The sequence below is a fragment of the Penicillium taxi genome (genome assembly GCF_028828555.1).
Source record: "Penicillium taxi strain IBT 34144 chromosome Unknown utg000001l_segment0_segment0, whole genome shotgun sequence".
Classification (NCBI taxonomy): Eukaryota; Fungi; Ascomycota; class Eurotiomycetes; order Eurotiales; family Aspergillaceae; genus Penicillium; species Penicillium taxi.
Window position 1 is genome coordinate 4,041,424 of NW_026643203.1, and position 22,096 is coordinate 4,063,519.

Sequence of the window (22,096 nt, forward strand, 5' to 3'; positions counted from 1 at the left end):
TCCACGTCCCGCCAAGGTCGTGAGGTCATGCTGTCACAGAATGGACTTTGTACGTGATCCTTCATCGTCGAGATCAATCTGATTTCTAATTCATTGCAGTGGTCTCGTCTCATCGGCGGTTCACGCTCACTGCCAAAGACCTCCCGGGCCTCCTCGCCCACCGAGCGCCTAACGACCTTTAAGCGCGCCTGTAATTCTCTTCAGGTAAGGATCTCAGGCAAATAATGTTGACCCTGGCTGACATGATGGGAATATAGCAAATTTGGCGCTCCACCAATGCTCCTTCAGGCGAACAGTCCATCGTCCACGCGCGCACATACCTTGAACGACTCAACTCGATCTTGAGCGATGAATCCCGAGGACCAGCACCACACCCCTGCGTAGCATACGCGGCTTCTTCCCAAATTTTTGTCACCGTAACCAAATTGGCCCTATCATACTACGATGATGGGATCCTTCGAGCTGCCACGGCCTTCTTCAACACCCTCATTGACGCCGAGGTGGACGGAGTCGTAGATAACCGGCTTTTCGCCCGTGCATTGGTGGACCTGGTCCGTCGGGCTGACAAGTCATCAGATGAGACCGAAAGCAGATTGGTAGAGCTGCTGTTTGGTATCGCTAATAATATTCGGCTGCAGCCTGTCATCTTGCCCGCATGGTTTGTTCCGCGGGTGACCCCATTGGGCGAGGATGGATCAGAGTCGGCAACCCCAAGCGGCACCGAGTTTGCAGGTGCAACTCGCAAGGATGAATTCCCATTGTTCTATCTCCTTGTCGATTATGTTCACAATGACGGCCGAGCGGGTGACTTTGCACGCACCGGCCTCCTATATCTTATCGAGACGGCGTCACGCTCCAAGATCCTTGAGAAGTGGCTTATCGAGAGTGACTTGGCTACTTTGATGGCTACTGGTCTTGGTGCTCTTTATAGTCAGCTGGGCAGGTGAGTTTGGTCAGATCAAATTTGAAGCAGAATACTGATTTATTTGAGCCTGTTCTTTGCGTCTACGAACGAAAATGTGCCGCGAATCATTGCACTTTCGGATCATGCCGAAGAGGAGACGGCCCTTATACCCGACTTGGGCGAAGCTATGGATGCTTTCATGTCATACCTACTGTTCTGGCAGGATACCATCAACCATTGCAAATCTGCCGAGGTTAATGACACTCTTCTGGATCACTTCCAAGTACTCTTTCTTGAACAACTCCTGTAATGAAACCCGCTTCCTTTGATCAGATCCCATAACTGATGAATTTTTGCAGATATCCTTCCTTGTTGGAATCGTCTGATGTTGCGGGAGGCTCCACTGCAGCAGTATTGACCTATCTCTATCGAATCTTAGACTCAATCCAGCAAGGCGAGTTGGTACATCGGATCCTACTCTTCTTGCTGGCTTCCTCTCCACACCCTGAGGAGCAAATGGATATGTCAGTAAGCCGACGCAGATCGCTCCATGTACTGGCTGCGATGGCTTCAGAAGTCCAGCCATCACCTTCCCTGTTCAATCTGCGTGACTTGGCGTTGCTCGGAATTCAGTCAACAAACCGCCAGACGGTGCTGGCCACAATACGGCTATTGAACATTGTTTTACAACGACACCATAATTTTTCGCGTGCGCTGATCCATACAGTGCGCGGTCAACCGACACAGCAGCGGTCCGTTGGTGCGTTCAATGCCGAGCTTGAGCAACTTCTGGGCCTTGCTACGACTATTATCAATGAGCCCACTCTGAACGAGTCTTATGACAACTACGTGGCAGACGCGACATTCATACTTGAATCCCGTCTCAGTCTTCCAGTTTCGGAAGATGAAGGCGATGATGCCATTCCCCTTCCACAACAAATTCAGCAGGACGATCCGATCGTCGAGGGGCTTCTTAGCTGCGTTGACACATTCTTCACCAACAGTGTCATAGTGAACCTTGCCCTCACCGGTATGCTGATGAGCCTAGCTTCGTCTCATCTCTTCTCGCTGGACGGATGGGTATTGGTTGATCCTAACCTCTACAATACTTCTCCTGCTCCAGAAGAACCGCCAAATGAGCTGGACAGAATCCGCAATGCTTACAAGGCACCGACATGGCCGAGCAATGCAGCACCGACTCTAACCTCGGCGCTACAGCGGCTTGTTGACCAGGTGCGTCAGTGGCAGGACGACATCCCCGATTTTAATGTCCTAGTCGCTGCGCGACGAGACGTGCTGCATCAAACGGACGTTTCTCAAAGCCCGCCACGGTCCCGAGATTCATCTCAGCCACCTACACCAAAGGACCAGTCATACCCCGGATCTTCCGAGCCAACGTCTCCGGTCTCCCGGGGCCGATCTCCTCATTCCGCCAACTATTCAGGTTTGACAAGCGAATCATTCCGCCCAAACATATCGCGTGGCTCATCTGAATCCCGTGCCGCAGCAGCCGAGGCTCTACGGCAGCGACTGGCCACGCCCTTCCCCCCGGTCGCACTGCCATCCACGGATGTAACGGACAATGATGATGCCGACGCAGTTGATAGCGAGACCGAAGTGCCCTCAGTCGTAACCCTTGGCCACGTCCTGACAAACGTGGTGATCCTCTACGAGTTTTTATTAGAGCTCGCAGCCGTGGTGCAAACACGAGGAAGTCTCTTTGAAGAAGCGGGATACACTTGAGTTGTACATAGAATTTACGGAGTAAGTCCGGAGTCAAGGGAATTATATAAAGCGCGTTCACACCAATAAGCTCATGAAGAATATCCACGCGTAATTTGGCCTCTTTTCCCCTGAATGTGGATCTTGATAAGTTGATCTGGCGCCAAGACACTGGCCGCGTTATCGCATTATCGCATTATCACGGAACATTTTCAGGACAACTATACTCCTTCTTTCTCACCTCTTTTCAACTCTCTATTCCTTATATATATATATAAACGGCATGCCCGGCCATGATGGCCCCGGAACACTTACATGAGCTCGACCAGGACCGCGAGGATGCCCCCTTCCTCGCCCCCGAACCCGCATCCGCCCCTGTAGCTCGTGAAGCGAAGCCACCTCGCCAGCCAGAGAAAGCCAATGTCACCGCCAAGCAGATTAGCTTCCGGTTGAAGCTCGCCCTATTCTTAATGATCCTAGCGGTGGAGGTTGGCTTTGCGTTCCTTGAGGGTCCTATGGTGTGTCTACGGTGCAATTCAGGCATCTGAATATAGATATGATTGCTGACGTATGCCGAAGGTACGCATCATGGAGGACATTGCCTGTCGCCAGTACTTTGCTATAGCAGATCCGACCAAAATTGATGCCACTGGCCAGGTGCCGGAGGATCAATGCAAGATTGCCGAAGTACAAGCTGAGCTGGCGGCTGTTAAGGGCTATCATATGTTTTTTGATGGTTTATTGAGTATGGACTCGTCGGACAATACCATTGGAGCTGTGCTTTGGTTCTAACAGGACGTTTCTGAATAGGCGCAATTCTTGCATTTCCATTTGGTCTGCTGGCAGACCGTGTCGGTCGTAGGTCCACGTTGATTCTTGGCTTACCCGGCTTCGCCGTCAATGCGATCATCACAATTGTTGTCTTGTGGTTCTCTGATATATTTCCATTACGTGCAATCTGGCTGTCTTGTTTGGGCTGGCTGATTGGCGGTGGTCCCGTTGTTGCGTTCGCAATCATCTGGACGATGATGGCGGACGTGACAACTGATTCGGAAAGGTAGATAACCCCCTTCTGCGATGATCTTGAACAGCAATTAATCTTTCTACCCAGAGCAACCCTCTTTTTTCAGTTTGCCATCGTCTCAATGGGTGCCGACTTTGTGACGAGCGCTTTCAGTTCATACTTGATGACCTTGAACCCTTGGATCCCCTTCCTAGTAGGATTTGCCATTGTTTTGGGCGGGCTAGGCTTCATTTTGGTATTACCTGAAACGAAGCATGTTATGCCACCCCGCTCACCGGAGCCTTCGAATGTGGAGCTTTCTGAGCTGTCAAATATGGAACCTAAAGATGATCTTCCCAAGCCCCACTTGCCCGAACCGCACCATAGCGAAAGCGATGTGGAGGGCGCTCAGGACCATGAAAGCCATATGACTTGGAGCTATCCATCTCGACAGCATTCATCCCTGTGGGCCAAATTCTGTGCTAGTCTCCACTTCTACGTGAAGCCCTACCTCTTCATCTTGAATCGAAAGTCGGTGCTGCTTCTGTTAACGGCATTTTTGGTTTACCGACTCAGCCGTGGCTCGTCATGGTTTTTGACTCAGTATATATCGACTCGGTACAGCTGGACTCTGGCACAGGCCAATCTGCTAGTATCATGTCGACCCACGATCTCGATTCCACTCTTCCTGTTCGTCCTTCCCATGCTGAAGAAGCATTATTTTACTCCACGACATTCAGCAACACAGAAAGATCTATATCTTGCTCGCGCAAGTATCTTCTGTCTCACATTGGGTACGCTTGGAATAGGACTCTCACCCACCATCAGCACTCTGATCCCGAGTATGATTGTTCAAGCCTCGGGGTCCGGCTTTGTGTTCCTGACCCGCTCAATTATCACTACCCTCGTGGAACGGGATGAGACAGCACGATTATATACTGTGGTCGAGATCATTCAATCTATAGGTAATGTGGTTGCCAGCTTGTCCATCACCACTGTCTTTCAGCTTGGTCTTCGTCTTGGTGGGTTCTGGATTGGACTTGCTTGGATGATGACAAGTACTTTATTCTGTATGGTTGGTGTCTCAATTTTCTTGTTTCAACTACCCCCAGCTCTACCTACCAGTCCTGAGTTTGTGGTAGGGGAGTTTGAGGATGATGATGTTTGAATGCATATGCGTTGATAGAGTATAAGCCTGTATAGTAAATCTTACCAAACTAGTTCATTTTAGGGTGTTTTTGGTGAATTTGGCAATTAGGTGGCTGCATTTTGATTTCATCTTACTTTCATTTCTCTTTTTATTCATCATTTTGAACTCCTCCAGCTCTACCTCCAAGTAGTGACCACAACCACAGTAAGCTATCCACAATAAGCAGGATCCGATCGCTATAGAAATCCCCCCGATAACCCGATAACCCGATAACCCGATAAGATAAAATAATGTCACGTGGCTCTCACATGCAAAGGCCGCCACATGTTATTAGAAACCAAAACCTCCATAAACACCCCCATAGCACACGCAATGGAGAAATTTTCCCAGTTCAGGGATCGAGGCGAGTGGAATTATCCTATCATTCACTCCCAACTCCAGCTAACAAAGCTTCTAGGATCGGGCATTGCTCCTTTCCTACCTATTCCAACGGAGTCTCTTGGGTTGCAGGCCCCTATCCGCATCTTCCTGTTCTGCTTCCGCCTGCCTTTATTCCTTTTCTTAACATTAGCCTACTTTTTGGTACTGCAATGGCTTCCCCTAGGAGCTCTGGGCAAGAAAGCAGCTTTGTGGTGTATCTTGGGTGTGCCTAGTATCTGGTGGATCGACCTTCAAGTTGATGGCGTACGCAGAGGGTAAGCACAACAAAAAAAAAAAAAAAAGAAAAAAAGCGTAACTGATCTAGATGGGCAATTACTAAATAAAACACAACTTACAGCTCCCTCTCTAAGCACCTGAAAGCTCGTCTCCCTCAGCCTGGCTCTGTGATCGCATCGTCATTCACTTCTCCCATCGACCCGGTGTACTTGGCTGCAATTTTTGATCCGGTTTTCACTGCTTCGTACCCAAACACTCGCAAAGTAGCCCGCATTTCTCTGCTCCAGGCAATTCTCCGCGCCTTCGCCCAACCATCGACCCAGCCTACACCTGACACAAAGCTGGTAGAGCTGCACACGCTTGTTGCAAAATACCCAAACCGGCCCATCGTCGTCTTCCCAGAATGCACGACAACGAACAGCCGTGGCATCCTACCACTAAGCCCCTCGCTCCTAGATGTTCCAACCAAGACAAAGATCTTCCCCGTATCCCTCCGCTACACCCCTGTCGACGTCGTGACCCCGCTCCCAGGTTGCTACATCAGTTTCCTCTGGGCCCTGCTCAGCCGTCCGACACACTGTATCCGAGTTCGAATCGCCGAGTGCATTGTCAACAATGCCGGTGCCTTCGATGCCCCTGCCTCTCTATCCTCAGGCTCGTCCTATAACACCAATATCATTGATATGCTGGATGGAGCCACCGAGGCGCAGAAGGCGCTTCTTGATCAGGTTGGCGAGTCGCTTGCGAGACTGGGTCGCGTTAAACGGGTTGGCCTGGGTGTTAAGGAGAAGTTGGACTTCATTCGCATGTGGAGTAAGAACCGTCGGATTTGGTGATCGATTTGGGAAATCGACCCTTTCCACTTCCTTATTGTTAGTGGATAAATCCCTAAAAGAATGAATCCTGTATTAATTCTTTCAAGATAATACCCTCTTTGACGGCAACCGCCATTGTCTTTTGCCTATGAACAAAGCCATTGTTCTTTCTCAAGATGTAGACTTCTCGTTACAATAAAACGTAGCTCATTTTCTTATCCCTTAAAGAGACAAGTCCCAATCCTTGGAACAATCAAAATGTGCCGCCAACTCTACTCAACATTCCAATGCGGCCACACTCTCCGCAACAAGCTAATAAAATGCTCTGAAATAGACATACCGATCTACAAACGACAAAAATGCCACCACCAAGAGCTCTTGGACTGGGACTTCTGCCACGTTATTCCAGGCAAGAACCGGAAACTCGTTGCAGGCATGTGTGTTGATTGCTCTGTAGCGCTGAATCGCGAGATAGGGCTTTTTCGAATAACACAGATTGAGAAATGGAGAGCAGAGATGAATGACAAGCTTACAGACGAAGCCACTTGTAATGAGAATGAAAATAAAAATGCATAGTCATTATTCGCTAAGAACTGTAAAAACTATATACTCTTTGGTCGTCGTAGAGTAAAAGTGGGTATTAATTAGACTTGTAAATATGCCTCATGATTTCGGAATTGCTAGGTGCCGGTGAATGCGGATCGGATTAGATTGAATTAAGCCTTCATAGCTAATGTCTCAATTCGACGAGTGTAAAGATCCATCGAGTGCATAAGAGGATCACCGAACATGAAGCCGCGCAGCTCTGTATCTGTCGTTCCGCATGCTTCTACACTTTCCCGTGGTGGGAGAGGAGGCCCTGGATTGAGTGCTTGAACCCTTGACGAGCGAGAATCTGGCTGGCTGTGAGAACGGAGGAGAACGAGTTGGCCTGCGTTTGAGAGCATGGCTTGTGGGACTTTCCAGTAAGCGGCCTGTCTGGAGTTGCGGCGTGTATTAACGAAGGAGTCACCAGAACTAGAACCAGAACTTGATCCAGAACTAGATCCAGAATTAGATCCAGAGCTAGAATCATAATTCGAGCTAGGAGCTGAGGAAATATAAAGATCCATCAAAGAGATAAAGTAACTCTTATCCGCACGGGCGACGGGGTCACCTTCGTTGATGAATGCGAAGAATATAGACTTTGATGCTACCGATGTTGAAGGGCGGGGTAGCGGACAGAGTGAGATGGGCGGAGCACCAAATGTGACGCAGTGAATATGCGCGAAACAGCCTCGCAGATAAGTTAGTTCCGATCTCACGGCTGGAGACTCAGCCATGAGATGCAGGTAGATCAAGCTTGCAACAGCCCCGCCTGCAGAGTGGCCGGTTATCAAGAGGTTGTAGGACATGCGACTGGGGTCTTCTTGGAGAAGTGTGCGAAGACGAGCAGCGACTGATGTGACCATCTTGCGCGCTACGGACAGGAATCCGTGATGCACGTAGTTGGACGAGTCATCGAGGAAGCCGGTGGGTGATACGGGTGCTGTTGTCACGTTCACGGCCCAGTCCATGAAGCTTTGGGTTCCGCGGATTGCGAAGACGATTGTGTTCATGTTGTCTACTGGTACCGACTTTATCACCATTGCTTTGGTGCATTGGCGCCAATCAGACTCCACGTAGGAGTTTCGTTCTTGGCCTTTTGACTTTTCATACACGTAGCGTGAGTAATGCGCTGCTAGACGGAGTAGGGGGTAAATTTCGGGATAACTGGATAGTCGTCAATATTGTCATCCAACTTGTACTGTTTGTATACTTACAATCTCAGGTTTGGTAGTTGAGAAGGCATGCGAGAATTGGCATAGGAGTATACTTTAGAGAAATAGTCAATTGATCCAGATATGGTTCGTCCATGTCTATTAGATTGGAATGGTAGCGAACATGCGGCGACTGTTATATATCAGTTAATGGCTCGGAGAAGGATATTCAACATCAAAACATAACTCACCAAGGTCGTTTTCCCTGCCACAGAACGAGCCGCCATCAATTAAAGTAACAACTTTATCCAGAATTCTAGAAGTGATCTCACGAATATGTGGGCCCCCACTTAGGCTTTGCCGTATCAGATCCTCCAGCTCCTGAATAGTGGAATTGGCTTTACCAGTAGTATGAGAAAGCACATTTGTGACTGGATGCATCTGGGTGATAGCCTTCCATCTCGCGAGCTCGGACGAGGCCGAATTAGGCTGAAAATATTGCGCGGATAGCGGTCGATGCCCTCGTGTTCTGCTGGTTGGCTGCGGGGCTAATGAAAGCTGTGCCTTCGGCCGAGGCAGATGAATCGTAGATCCGGTCGAACTCGAATGGCGAGGTGGGAGTGATGGTGGGCGTTGTGTGCCCTGAGCATTCACAGTAGATGAATGTGCTGGGTTAAGGTATAGAGAGGATCTCCGCGCACTTTGAGAAGCAGTGGGCATACTTTCAGACCGACCGACTTGCCGGCGTCGTTCATCGTAAGTTGTAGCCATGACAAATGGGAGGCACTACACATAGGATGAAGCTGAAGCTGAAGCTGAATCTGAAGCAGAAGCAGATGGTGTAGCAGGGCTTTTTCTTCTTCTCGGAGATGTCGTCTTAATAACGAAACATTCTTCCAGCAGCTATATGGAAGGACAACAGCTCAGGCCCACTTTGCCCACTGTGTCCACCCACTTTCGTATCAGGCAAGCGCCACATATCCAAAGTCCAAAGCAGTTCAGACCGTTGATACGCCGGAACCTAGCGAACTTAGTCCCGTGTTTTATAGCCTCCACAAATCAGGGGCGAAGGAATACTGGACCTTAGATCCACAATGGTAAATTTCCAACACTGCCGAATATTGAATCGCATATTGACTATTATTAGTAGGTTAATATGCATAATATCCATCTGGTATAATTTATATGAATCAGCCAATTGAAGTTATGTAGCTCTATCTCAACTACCGAGATCTGCTGTATTGATATCTTATAGATGGCAGGATGACTGATTATTTAAGTCTTGGTTTCAAGGAAATCTTTAATAGCTTCAGTCCACCTTTGATGGCGAGTAGGATCGCGAATCTTCAATTTTGATACTCCAGCTATGACCTGTAAGCCCCTCAATTTAAAAATCTCGTCAAGTGGATATGATATATTACCACTTTAGTCTCGCTATGCGAAAACTCTACTCCGTAATAATAATGACATGGCACCAATCATAATCAATACTGTACAGTACCTGGGTACTCCATAGTTCATTCATAATAAGAAATGTCGTCTTTTCTTAAAGCCTGCATATTAGTAGTTCATGAGGTATAAAGCTTATATCATCAAATGTTCCACATTGAGTCTATTTCTAGAGCTGATGCTACAGAAACCAAGTTTTCAAATAAATATGCTCGTCAGATTAAATTGAGTGAAACAAATCTTATTTCAGGCTGCTCTTCGGAATCTCCGTCCGGTGTATATAATGGGGTATAATAAATGTTTGGCCAAATAAAGTAAGCCACGGTGAATTTCAGGGGCAAAACAACCTCGTTGGTGCAAAAGAAGGTAAGTCAAGTATGTGGGAAAATGGATCCTGGAAAAAGGGCAGTAAGAAATTAAAGACAGATGTTGAATGTGAATGAAGTGAAGCGCTATGGCACTTCTTTGTCGCCTCGTTTGAGTTCATTGATGACTTTGATGCCTTCTTGCACCCACGGCATGGCGGCTATTTCATCGAGTGTTTTACGCTTAGTGTTGCGTTTAAGCAAACCTTCCACGCACTCACGGGCACCTTCTAGACCCTTGCCCTTAACAGGATCCCATTCTTCATCTTCATTGGCAAACCGGTACCAGCTCCATTCGCAACGGGCAATGCGATGGGGGGTCCGGGCCCGGAGCTTTGCAGGGTCTCCACGAGTACCGGGAAGAACGTCAAATGGAAGACGGTTTTCCATGATGGCATATAGGAGTACACCGAGGGCCCAAGCATCAGTGGAGCGGCCATCATAAGGCTGGCCCATCAGGATCTCAGGGGCTGCATAGTCTTCGCTACCACAGCGAGTCTGGAGAAGAGGGCTCTGCGGAGGCTCTGGGATACGTCGTGACAAACCCAAATCGCTTAGTGTGATAACTGCACGATCGTAAGTCTGCCAGTCAGGGATGGTCTCCATGATGTGGATAGGCATCGTGAGAAGAACATCTGTCGCGTGTAAGAAAAAGAGGGAGCAATGGATAACAGAAAACACTCACTCTCAAGTTTGATGTCACGATGGACGATGTAGTTTGAATGCAGGTAGCGGACTGCACTGACCAATTCTGAGAAAATGCGCTGGATTAGAGGTGGTGACATGTGACGAGATTCAGCTGATGTTGCGAATTCAAAGAGGTCACCACCGGGGCAGTAGTCAAGTACGAGCAGTGCGCGCTTCTCATCACTTCCAAATGCCTTCAGCTGAACCAATGATGGGTGATTGACTGATTTCAATATTTCCACCTCACGCTTCAAAGACACTTCTACGCGCTCCTCATCTGCACCTCCGGCGGGCCCAAGTTCGATGACCTTGACAGCTACTAGCTTCTGCTGGTTGGCTGCCAGGCCCACGATATCACTGGGTTCATCCATGGGCGAGAGCGGAGTTTGAACGACATTCTCAATACGCGCTGCCAGGCTCACCTGGCTGAAGGTACCCTGGCCTAAAACTCGGATTTTGCGATATATCCGGGCCTGCTTGGTACGGATAGACTTGACGGTGTATATTTCATCTGATGACGAGACCGAATATATGACTGGGCGATGAAGCATTGGCTCTGAGTCACTGTCCCCATACCCACTGCCACTACTACGAGGAGGGCTGGGAGGACGTACTACGGGTAGGGCGATACCACGGTGCACAGCTAGGTATTGTTCGCGTTGTAATCCAGACTTGGAGTCAATACTAGATGACTGGGCCATGCTCGGGCCGGACCCAGAAACAGCGATTGGTCGGGGAACAGATACGCGGCCGGATGGCGCATAATCACTCAAACTGCGATTCCGGGCATGATTGGAAGGTGAATCATAACGGATCTGGTTTGCAGATGAAGAGTTTTCTCCATGTTCTCCGTGTTCTTCCAGCGGCGCATATGATTTGGTATGAGAGCGTGCGACGGGCGGGACAATCATTTGCGATGATTCACTCAACCGCAAGCTCGATGCGCTTCGGGATGCGGTAGACGACGTACGTGACAACGACGGCAGGCCGGCTGGTTGCCACGGAGAAGCCCCACCGATTGGAGAGGGTAAAGGAGTGATGTCAGCCATTGCGTTCAACTGCGGGGATGATATAAACGATGCGGGAGAAAAAGAGCCTGCATTCGAGATGGGCGGTGCGATAAGAGCGCGAAGACTTGGAGTACGTCTAGGATAGCTGCCAGATAATAAACCAAAGGATGGCGTATCGGATTCACGGGAATTCGGACGATCAGTACGAATTTGGAAATCAGTACGAATCTGAAGCGAGGGCAATTGCGACGTTATGGGTTTCGATTCGGAAACAGCGATGTCTATTGGCTGAGTCCGAATAGACTCGGAAGATTGGAGGCAAGCATCATTGTAAACAAGCCCCTGGCTGGAATGACAATGATCTTTGGACCTGTTGGTCTCTAAAACAGGAGAAACCATTGAACCCGGGGGTGGTTCAAAACTGCAAACGGAAGATTCCGCGACGGCTTAACCCTCTATAGATAAGGGCAAAAACCTTCTAAAATATTCAGACTTAAGAGATAAATGGCCCAGAGGAGTTAAGGATGAGGGTTCAAGGTTAGTGAAAAGACCCCTCTAAGGGTCAACGATCGAACGTATCCCTCTTATTGCAGGTAGTAGTCATAGAGAGAGAAAGAGAGGGATTAAGAAAGAGGAGTTTACGATCGAAAAAACACGGGAAGTGATGGTCAGCTGATATGGGCCACCCCGCATTCGGAAGCGCCAGATTTGGAATTGTATTCCCATTACTTACTATATTTAGGCTAGCCTGCAGGATTTCTATTTGTTAAGATCGGGAAATGAGACGTTCTAGAACAATACATGGTACGCGTACACAGTAAATACCATGATCAAATCCACTCTCACCTTGTCAAGACATCTCAAAGAATCCGAAGTCAGAATGTAATCCATCTGGAACAGGAATCCCGGTTCCCCATAAGGAAAGAATTAGGATTATCATTAAACAAGGATTGTGGAGGAATCAATGACGCAGGGGCTAAACCAGATATCCTGCATATCTTAATTTCTGCTGAGAAGCCGCCCTTACCGTGACTTTTAAAAGGGGCAAATTGACCGTGTCTACTACTGGAAGTACGTCGATTGTTTTAGGGGTCAAGAAAAGGAAAAGACGTCAATACTTAGTAAGACCCCTTCAAGCAGTACCGTGGTTAACCTATTGGCCCCGGGGTAAGACTTCTCGAACTGCGATCCACTAGCTACTATGTAATAATTCAAGCACGAACCAAATTGCGGCCCCCAACCTCGCACTCAGTTTGATCGATTTCATTGGACAGTACGAGAAAGCGTACTTTGGTTAAGACTGATTTGTTGGATGTTGGCGACTAACGTCGCAGATCTAACCCTGTTGTGTAGCCGCTCATGGTTAAACACTCTCTCGCTCGATTTCGTCCAGATCTGTGAGAAACCACGCGGTTGCCATGTTGTGTAAGATGCACCTGGGCAGTGTGTACTAAATACTTGAATAAACCACCATAATAAAGGGGGAGATTGGTGTACAGCGTCGGGGTCAATAGCGGAGATACCACGGCGAGGTTGGCTTGAGATGAACCTTGGAACCTTGGCTAATGTCGCATGTGTGTTGATATGTAACCAAACATGGGAACGGATCTACCACGTCGTCCCCTTCAGTCTTGGATGATGAAGAAGTAACTTCCGCTCAGCCCCGGATGTCGCCTCACGCTGTGTAAACTCCATCTGCTCAACGTTGAAGGTTGGTCGCAATTGGCAGCTTATTTATGCAAATAATCTGCTGTATCAGCGAAGGCTGAAATCAAGGGTCCTGAATGAAAGGCTCTGAAATGAAGCATCTTCTCGGGCATCCCAGTGTTCATATTATATCTTTTTGATGCTATTCTCATACCTTTAAATTACAACGCCACACTTTTCCAAGGTTTTTATCATGAAAAACCTTGAAATCTTTGTCTTTAAGTTCCGAGCCTTGGACTTTCATAATATGTGAAACGAATGTTGGGTCGAATCAGACTGTTAGTTATCATTCAAAATACTTAAAACTCAGACCTTGGGCCGTCAGCATGTTCCAAGGTTAGTACGACCCGATCAGTGATGTCCCTGCGCAAAAGTCAATTGATAAGTCTTATGACCACCTCCATTTGAGGGTCCGTGGATGCAAATGCGCAAAATCATCGATGGTAATCCCTCATTGAGGCTCAAATGGAGACCTGAAAGAATTTCTGGAGCCTCGTATAAGAGAACACCAGATGAAGTGAAAGATGGTAAGCTAGAATAGTCAGGTGTAGCAGACAACATGAAATGCACCATAGCAGTCGGGATGCAACACGCTCAGCCACATTACTCCTTGAAACACTTGCTATCCAGAAGTACCCGTGGATTACGCCGTTGCATGATGAATGATATCTAGGTAGGTTGCTTGGTACATAACATAAGATTCCGAGGTCTCTGATTCAATTGGCCACTTATCTTCCAAGCCTCATAGTACGCATTTCAATTCACTCTATGGTAGGTACTAGGTAACACTGTCAGCATCGTGGTCCCTACTCGACTACCTCTAGGCTATCTATGGACATCATTGACATTCATTCTTGTATCATAGCATACCTGGACGCTTGCACGCATTATCAACAAGAAGCCAAGAGTTGAAGCCAAGAGGCGAACTCAGTAAGCCGGCTGCTAGGTTTACCTCCTATCAAGTGTCTTCAAAATTCACCCCGTTTGATAGCCCCGGATGTGTCTCAGTCCAAGAATACCTGGGTGCTCTGTATTCGTCGTTGGCTTCTTTGGCACAAATGATAGCTCTGGGTTATTATTGACCTATGCTTTGGGAGCATTCAAGTTCTAGAGGTTGATTGTCAATTCTTAGCTTCAACCCAACCAAAAAATCCAATGCTGGTATCCAGGCACGTCCTCTAAAGGGACTAGCTAGGGAGTATCAGAGTAACTTTCTATGAAGCTGCAGGGAGCCTTCGAAATAGAGCATAAGCCTTGAAACTCAGCTGCCCGGTACATAATAGTGGTCAGATACCTAGGTAGGTCAATATTTCGATGAGGTTGCTTTTCAGGCGATCCCCTTCCGTACTTAGTGCTCACCCCCTCGCTGCTTTTGCTTCCCGAGTACAACTGAGCACGTGTCTGAGCATTACAAGCTCACTCATCTGCTCACTGAGTATCAGGTAACACTCAGGAAGCAAACAGTGAGCGATTTATTCAGGGAGCACTCGGCGATTGCTCAGTGGGCGCCATGATTAGCTCACTAAGCGAGCTGGGTAAGTATCTCAACAAAATGCAACACGCTAGTCCCGTCCCTTCCTACGTAGGTTGTTTACATTATCCAATCAATAAATGTCGGATCTCACTAGAATGGTCGTTCATCCTAGAGCCTCACTCCTGTTCAGGAGACAATCTTACTGCGCATTTTATTCGATTGGTCTATCAATTCTTATCCCTAGATGTAAGCTCCTAGGAAGCACTTCACTTAGCCCAGACATCAGACGAGAGGGAGGGCGAATGACAAGTTGCCCCGCCAATAAGAGTGCAAAGACCTAATGTTACTATCAGCAATTAATGTACGCTGGTACTTGGAAAATACTATAATGCGGAAACCATTGGCTTCCACAGAGCTTGTTCTTAGGAGCTAGACTTGACCTACTACGATAACTTCCTGGAGAGATTAATTTCTTTTAGTGAGCCAATTATCCAGGAATTATGGAGTCCTAGGATCCCAGATCGTTTTATAAATCCCTGAGATTACTATTGAACATTTTTTAGAGAACGTGAGGGGTTTTAATATAGATATGACATATTTAAATGCTTCCCCAGTCAAAAATTGTGTTCACCATTCTCTGTACATCAAAAATCTTTCTCAGCAATGTAGAGGAGAGGAATGATCTCCACTCTAAACTAAGTTTACTCTGATATTTTTTTTTCGAGACATATCAATTGATCCTACGCTAAGCCATTCGCTCGCGATGACTACACCTGCAAATCTCAATGCTTCTAGTGCAAGAACTGCCCAATTGGGAAAGTATAGCGTATATACCTTATAGCGACTCAGCTTGGGAGTAATGCCTCAGAAATGCTCTGTCATCGATTGTTTTCCGTCAAGAATGAACTTGGGACCTTGGCATTGGTATTGGCATATACAAATTCTTACAACCTTAGCATTGAAGTCTAGCATTATCTTGTAGGGATAATTCGAAGTATCGCGGATAGTTATGAAACGTTTCAAAGTGCCTTCGACTCCTTTCTTGAACAGAATTATAATAGGTCGAACTAACTTCATTGGCTTGCGCTTTGCCGTCCATAGTGGAAAGACATACCAAGAGATCCAAATTACTGAGATGGTTGGCCGCAAGCTCGGGGAATACATTGTGTATGTTCCATCAGCTATTATAGCCTCATTTTACGTCTACACAATTATATCTTTTGCTTTCGGTTTAAATCAGCTAACATTTCTGGCTTCTCATGGGACTCAAAAGCGTTTCATATACAAGCAATCTAAGAATAAATAATTGAATCGCCCCTTACTTAAACGAGACTTTCATGGACGGGCTTCATAAGGATATTGAATTGAGCAAGGTTGAGGATGGAGTACGCCGAAATATGAGCCATATAAAAGCTTCTTTGGATGTAGGAAATGGCGGGCGTCAATTTGAGCAACAATGATGTATTTGGTAGCTCATTTAATAGTACTAGCCCAGAGACCTAAGTGGCTGCTTGCAGCTGAACTTGTACAAGACCCCCAATCGCAAAAGACCGGAATAGAGATACATCCATGGTCAATATGTCTCGAGGCTGCCGGTTGGGCAGCCAGGTAATATTCGAGCCAAAGAGGTCTCCGAATGAAATGTTGAATGTTTGTGGAACTGCCGGGTCGGATGCAGGAAAAACAACTTCTGAGGCAGACATCTACGGGATACCATTACGATCTAGTCCCCATTTCTCAATCCGACAGAATACTCCCGCGACCCGAATAGTCCATACCGCCAAAAACACGACCCGAACAGCTCCATTCCCTCCTATAAGATTCAGATTCAGATCCTCTAATAAATGATTGTAGAATTCTGACCATCCAGACTCGAGGACCACTGTTGGTATGTGCGCAATCTGGCCATACCAGTTGTAAAATTGATTGGTAGCCCTATTGAAAGGCACAAAGAAGCCATCAGGCTGTTTCACGTCTCCTCGGTAGGGGCCCTGCGTAAATTTCACACCTATAATTTATTAATAGAGTCCATTTAAACCTCGGTGAATAAACATACTTGTGCCCACACTGAAGTTCAGACATTTTGACTCCACGCCCGATATATCTCCATCAGCCAGCCAGTCGGTCAAAGTAGAGGCAAACTACATTGCGCCACAGTCATAAGGCCAGGTGGACATTTTGACCTGTAGGATTCGGGTGACTGAGTTCCATGTGACACTAATTCAACAAATTAGGCAAAGGTCTATAATCAAGAGGGATTCTCAACTTACCACGTCCTCTTTTGTAGAGATTCTTGTTGAGATTCTTGGAAATTAGCCGCGGAGGATCCTAAAAGAGAATCCACGTCTTTGAAAAAAAAAGTTGAGATCTCCTCACTATTATTAATAGAAGTGATCAGGAATTGACAGAGGTCATCGTGAGTAAGGAACTTAGAGACAGAGATCTCCTTCTGTAATAGAGGTTTTGAAGGGGAGTTAGAGCGTTTCGAGGGAATCACGCGAGATGAATGGCGATTTGAGGAGGGGATGGAGATTGCGAGTTCATTTTGAAGATGTTATTTTTTTTGAAATAAGTAAGAATGAGAGAAACCTGTGGGGAGGCAGTATCAAGTAAACCTGAAGGTGGTGTTATCTAATTAATAGCTCATAGTGGACTATCTATCCTTTTAGATATGACATATTCTCCTCATTTCTTAAGAAATAATGAGTTGAATAAGAAATTATGAGTCAGATATAAAGGGAATAAATAAATACATATTTCAAAGAAATCATATCTACTATATCTAATTTTCTATGTAGTATCACATGGAATTAGCCTCATGACTGTGGCGCAGTGTGGTTTTCCTCTACTTTGACCGACTGGCTGATGGAGATATATCAGGCGTGGAGTCAAGATCTCTGAACTTCAGCGCACAAGAATGTTTATTCACCGAGGTTTGAGTGATCGAGTTCCTTGTAGTGGAATCACGTGAGGTATAAAATATACCATTATTTGCTCAAATTGTCGACTGCCATTTCCTACATTCAAAGAAGCTTTTATTTGGCTCATGTTTCGTGAAAATTGTTTAAAGTCAACGTTATTCCTGAGCCTCGTAATGGACGTTGCAACTACGTATTAATTGTAAACTGCCACCTGTAAGAAAAAATAAAAGAGAAACTCCATGATTTACGAACTAAAGAGATATCACCATTCTTATAGGCTTGGATAGCCAACAAGACCCTGTAACAGACCTACGTTCTACGAGTGAATCGCAACGGTGTTATGAAATCGGATTCGACGTTAGAGAGCTCAGACTGAAATTTACTCAGCGAGTCTGACCCTGATCGCCCTTATAAAAGCGGCGGCGGCTAACCCCGTTGTAAAAAACGGTACGTAAAGCTACTTAGGTACTACACGAGTGTTGACTCAAACATGTACAACCTACTATAGTCAGCGCAATCAAGAGCCTTGCAGATACTAGATAGGTTTTTTGATTGCTATTTCCTTCGATTTCGCGTCCCAATTAATATTTAAACCCATTTCCTTCTTGCTAAAATGAAAATATCTCTGGTCTCATCAACAATCCCACTTTACTCGATTCATCTCCTCCCTTCAGCACAAATCTTGTCTTTAAGTCAGTCCACGCGTTGCTACTATATCATAATTTTATTTTCTAATCTAAAGTTCACAGAGAAATATTAGATCATCGCTACCTCATAATAAATTGTCAACACACATGTCGGTGTTGAATCTTCGCTTCCTCATCCTCGCCTTCTTCTGGGCTACCCTCACCATGGCGCTCAAAGCTCGCGATGCGATCCACTTGGACGACCTCGACAACTACGATGTCTTCCTGTCCAACCTAACCGACTCCCAATTTCTGGACATGTACCTCGAGGACAGCCACGTCAAGATCGACGTCTACGAGAACCCAACAAACGAAATCGCCATCACTGCTTCTTTCACCCCAAGCCACAACGCAACAGAGTACTTCCGCCAGACCTCAGCCTTAGCCGATGAGAAATTCCCACTTGCCGAAACTTCTAGCGATTCAGCCTCTGGTTCTGTTGTGAAGAGAGCTGGCTGCTCTTCGCTCGACAGCGTGCAGGAGAGAGACATTGCGGGTATCGAGAACCAAAACTCTCGCTGCTACCAGTTCTGTGGCACTATCGCTAACTGTCGAAACAACAATGGCTGCCCTCACTGCTACGCTGTTCGACAGGGCTGTTTGTGGCAAAAGTGGTGTCGCTAGGCGTGAGGACTATTGACTCTTGACTGCTGAGTCTGGATGAAATGGAGCAGAAACGTATCTGATAAGGAATATTCATTTTGTGGCACGAAACCCTGGGAACCTTCTGCATTCAACATGCAAGAAATCAAAATTTCTTCGTTACTGGTATTTTCATATTTAACTTTAAATTGCACTATTCAAGAAATTGAGCCGTTGAACTAGAGGACAGAATTGATTCAAAGGCTACCTCGTAGCTAGGCAGATGATACTTTCATCGTATGTACTTACTTTCAAGGTTCTCTTTCTCGGGGTATGGTCCCTTCAAGACTGTCCAGGTGGGTATTACTACAGATAATTTAAGTATTTCAGGTGTATATATCATTGATTTATCTTGATATTTTCTGCTCAGGGAAGAAACTTCACGAACCTCACAACAGAAGCGACGAGAGATTCCGAGAAAATAAAATATTAAAAAGAAGCGAGCGAAATAAAGCTGAGCCTAAGAATCGATGGTAAAAGGTTGCATAACAGTTCAATATCGGATAGAGGTCTACTTAGATTGACGTAGAGCTTGGGAATATCCGCATCAGCTGAGGTAGCGCTAATACCAGGGCTAGTCGCTGCGGGGCCAATAGCGGCCGATTCAGTAACGGCAGACAATAACATACTTCGGCTCGAAAGATTGCTGTCATATTTACCGCGAACCGTTTTGGTGAACAAAAAGTCACGTGTCATTTTTATTTCAAAGGGAAAACAGGGTGAGAATAGAAGAAAAAAAAAGGGTGTGAAGAGATACAAACGTATAGATTACTCGGCCAATGACTGCTATTATTAAAGTGGGCCAGGCCGTGGACCTTAAGTGGGGCTCTATAACTGACAAATTACTGCCACGTGATATTACAGATCAAGCTTATCAGGACAAAAATTGGCTACTATTATATCCCCAAGACACTATACTCTAGTGGTTAAGTCAGTAAATCTGCCAACCATTAACTAGTGAGGGTTCGAGACCGGTGCTCGGTAAAACCAAAACTGTCATACAAGTTTTATAAGTCTCTAGTCCATAAAAGCCTCGCCCCCCAGGATCAGCCCCAGATCTGAGGTACGACTGGAGACTGAATTTTTGCTGAAATCTTCAAATCTCATTTGATGCAATTAACAATACCGAACAAATTCTACAAATAAAATGGAGCCATTTATCTAGTTCTCATTTTTTGAAGAACAAAAACATTTGAATATTCTTTCGAGGAGCATGCCCCACTTTACGAGGTGGTGCCTCAATTCCAAGGGTTCATTTGCGAAGTGCGAAGACATTGGTTATGTAGAGTAATAGGCTACTTAATCCTTTAAGTACTTGCAGAAATTGGACAGAAAGGTTTAACATCCCTGCTTAGAGTAGAGAAACCCTTGAAATGTTCCAGTGCCTCTGTACAGCTCTTCCACCACAGCTGGATTCCGCCAAAGTAAATCAGAGGCTCCTGAATCTTGCCAGGAATATTGACTCCGAAATACCAGCCCGGGGTTTTGTGATGCAAAGTAAACCGGCTCACCAGATGAACGTGATCTCGCCATTCCTCGGCAGCCTTTTGCGTAGGTACTATAAACACTAGATTATCCCGTTGCATTTTTGTAATCACTTTACAAATCCAATCGACTTGCATATCGATGAATACTGGACCGTTTGTGAGAGATGTCGGAGCTTGTGGCCCGTAGACCATAAACAGATTGGGCATATCGGGAACCATCATTCCCAAATGAGTAATGATGCCATGCTTCCATTTCTCTGATAGTGAGACTTGGTTCATGTCCCGGATAGAGAGGTCGAGCAGACTTCCAGTAACTGCATCATAGCCTGTAGCCAAGATAATGATATCTAGCTCGTGATGTTGCTTTTCGGCATCGTCTCCGGTCATCAGCCCGGTTTCATTGAACTCCAAGATAGGCGCCCGATTTACATCGTGGAGGGTTACATTGTCCCGGTCGATCATCTCGTAATAGTTCTGCTCTAGGCTGGGCCGCTTAGTTGCAACAGGCATTTTTTGTTTCAAAGGAGCAACTAAATCCATCTTCTCAGGATCAGTCATACGGGCCCGCACTCGTTGCACCCAGTAGTCGTAGATGAAGCCGTTCGCCTTTTCATCAACTAAAGTGTCTACGTAGTTGGAGATCATGAAGCCGAATCCTCCTTTCTCCCACAATTCGTCAAAAAGTGCCTTCCTTTCTTCTGGTGTGGCCTGGTGAGCTGATTGGAGGTTTTTCTTGCACGGAAGGCCAATATTGGATTGGTAGCACTGATTAAAAATCGCCTCATAGTAACCTCTGAGCATGTTTACTTCGTCTGGCTGAATATCGCGTTGCCTCATGGGAAGTGCGAAGGTAGGAGTGCGAATGAAAACCTTCAATTGGCAATCCTCTTGTGCCAAAGTCTGGACGATTTGAACGCCCGAGTTACCATTACCGATAACACCCACACGCTTGCCTTTCACATTTAGAGACTTGGGATAGTCGGCTGCATGGACCATCTTTCCCGTGAATTGCTGCAGCCCCTTGAACTCTGGGTAGTATTTCTTGTAGGAAGACCCTGTGGCAGCAATAACGTATTGGCAGGTTGCAGACAGTCCGGTGTTGGTTCTGATTGCCCAACGTTGAGTAATGGGGTCATACGTAACTCCAGTGACAATTGTATTGAAAAAGGTATCCTTGTTTAGTTCTAGTACTGAACTAACGTGTTGAAAGTAGCGGCGCAGCTCATCATCACCTGGGAATCGTTCTGACCAGGCCCAGCTTTCGTAGATAGCAGGGATGTTGAATTGATACGAGATCATCTCAGAGTCAACACGGGCTCCGGGGTACCGATTCCAATACCATACCCCACCGAAGGCACCACCTGCCTCGATCAGTTTGACAGAGAGGCCGAGTTGACGGAGTTTGTAGAGGGAGTTGCAGCCTCCAAAGCCACCTCCAATGACAATAACATCAGTCTCGATGTGTGCGCCTACAGTCATTTTGCGTGTGAAGGGGTATGTTTGATGGAAGTATAATGCTGTGAACTGGGGGTGTCGGTATCTTATTAATTCGTATTGTGGACAAGGGCTGTGTCATATGCAGCATGTCATGGCTAAGTTTCAATATTTCAGCGGTCAGCAGTTGAGGCGGGTCACTACGATGTGAGGAGATCCTTGATCGATGCCACGAGTGCATACG

At 46.5% G+C, this 22,096-nt stretch overlaps 7 protein-coding genes across 7 annotated transcripts; 4 read left to right on the forward strand and 3 right to left on the reverse strand.

Moving 5' to 3' along the window:
* Positions 1 to 40: 40 nt before the first annotated feature.
* N7495_001452 (uncharacterized protein) lies at positions 41 to 2,647 on the forward strand (the record flags this gene model as incomplete). The annotated part of the gene is made up of 6 exons (XM_057204122.1): positions 41 to 49; positions 100 to 204; positions 258 to 943; positions 992 to 1,210; positions 1,264 to 1,432; positions 1,487 to 2,647. 6 exons carry the CDS (start codon positions 41 to 43, stop codon positions 2,645 to 2,647), a joined length of 2,349 nt encoding a protein of 782 aa, XP_057068195.1.
* A 275-nt stretch (positions 2,648 to 2,922) lies between these two features.
* On the forward strand, positions 2,923 to 4,797 carry N7495_001453 (putative MFS transporter; the record flags this gene model as incomplete). Its single annotated transcript, XM_057204123.1, has 4 exons — positions 2,923 to 3,144; positions 3,206 to 3,371; positions 3,437 to 3,683; positions 3,738 to 4,797. The coding sequence occupies 4 exons, from the start codon at positions 2,923 to 2,925 to the stop codon at positions 4,795 to 4,797; spliced, it is 1,695 nt and encodes a 564-aa protein (XP_057068196.1).
* Positions 4,798 to 5,151: 354 nt separating this feature from the next.
* On the forward strand, positions 5,152 to 6,272 carry N7495_001454 (lysophosphatidic acid acyltransferase LOA1; the record flags this gene model as incomplete). The annotated part of the gene is made up of 2 exons (XM_057204124.1): positions 5,152 to 5,474; positions 5,558 to 6,272. 2 exons carry the CDS (start codon positions 5,152 to 5,154, stop codon positions 6,270 to 6,272), a joined length of 1,038 nt encoding a protein of 345 aa, XP_057068197.1.
* Positions 6,273 to 6,967: 695 nt separating this feature from the next.
* N7495_001455 (lipase family protein) lies at positions 6,968 to 8,761 on the reverse strand (the record flags this gene model as incomplete). Its single annotated transcript, XM_057204125.1, has 3 exons — positions 6,968 to 8,003; positions 8,054 to 8,183; positions 8,242 to 8,761. The coding sequence occupies 3 exons, from the start codon at positions 8,759 to 8,761 to the stop codon at positions 6,968 to 6,970; spliced, it is 1,686 nt and encodes a 561-aa protein (XP_057068198.1).
* Positions 8,762 to 9,891: 1,130 nt separating this feature from the next.
* On the reverse strand, positions 9,892 to 11,900 carry N7495_001456 (putative protein kinase; the record flags this gene model as incomplete). The annotated part of the gene is made up of 2 exons (XM_057204126.1): positions 9,892 to 10,093; positions 11,011 to 11,900. The coding sequence occupies 2 exons, from the start codon at positions 11,898 to 11,900 to the stop codon at positions 9,892 to 9,894; spliced, it is 1,092 nt and encodes a 363-aa protein (XP_057068199.1).
* Positions 11,901 to 18,397: 6,497 nt separating this feature from the next.
* Positions 18,398 to 18,913, forward strand: N7495_001457 (uncharacterized protein; the record flags this gene model as incomplete). Its single annotated transcript, XM_057204127.1, has 1 exon — positions 18,398 to 18,913. One exon carries the CDS (start codon positions 18,398 to 18,400, stop codon positions 18,911 to 18,913), a length of 516 nt encoding a protein of 171 aa, XP_057068200.1.
* Positions 18,914 to 20,238: 1,325 nt separating this feature from the next.
* Positions 20,239 to 21,897, reverse strand: N7495_001458 (flavin-containing monooxygenase; the record flags this gene model as incomplete). Its single annotated transcript, XM_057204128.1, has 1 exon — positions 20,239 to 21,897. One exon carries the CDS (start codon positions 21,895 to 21,897, stop codon positions 20,239 to 20,241), a length of 1,659 nt encoding a protein of 552 aa, XP_057068201.1.
* Positions 21,898 to 22,096: the final 199 nt, after the last annotated feature.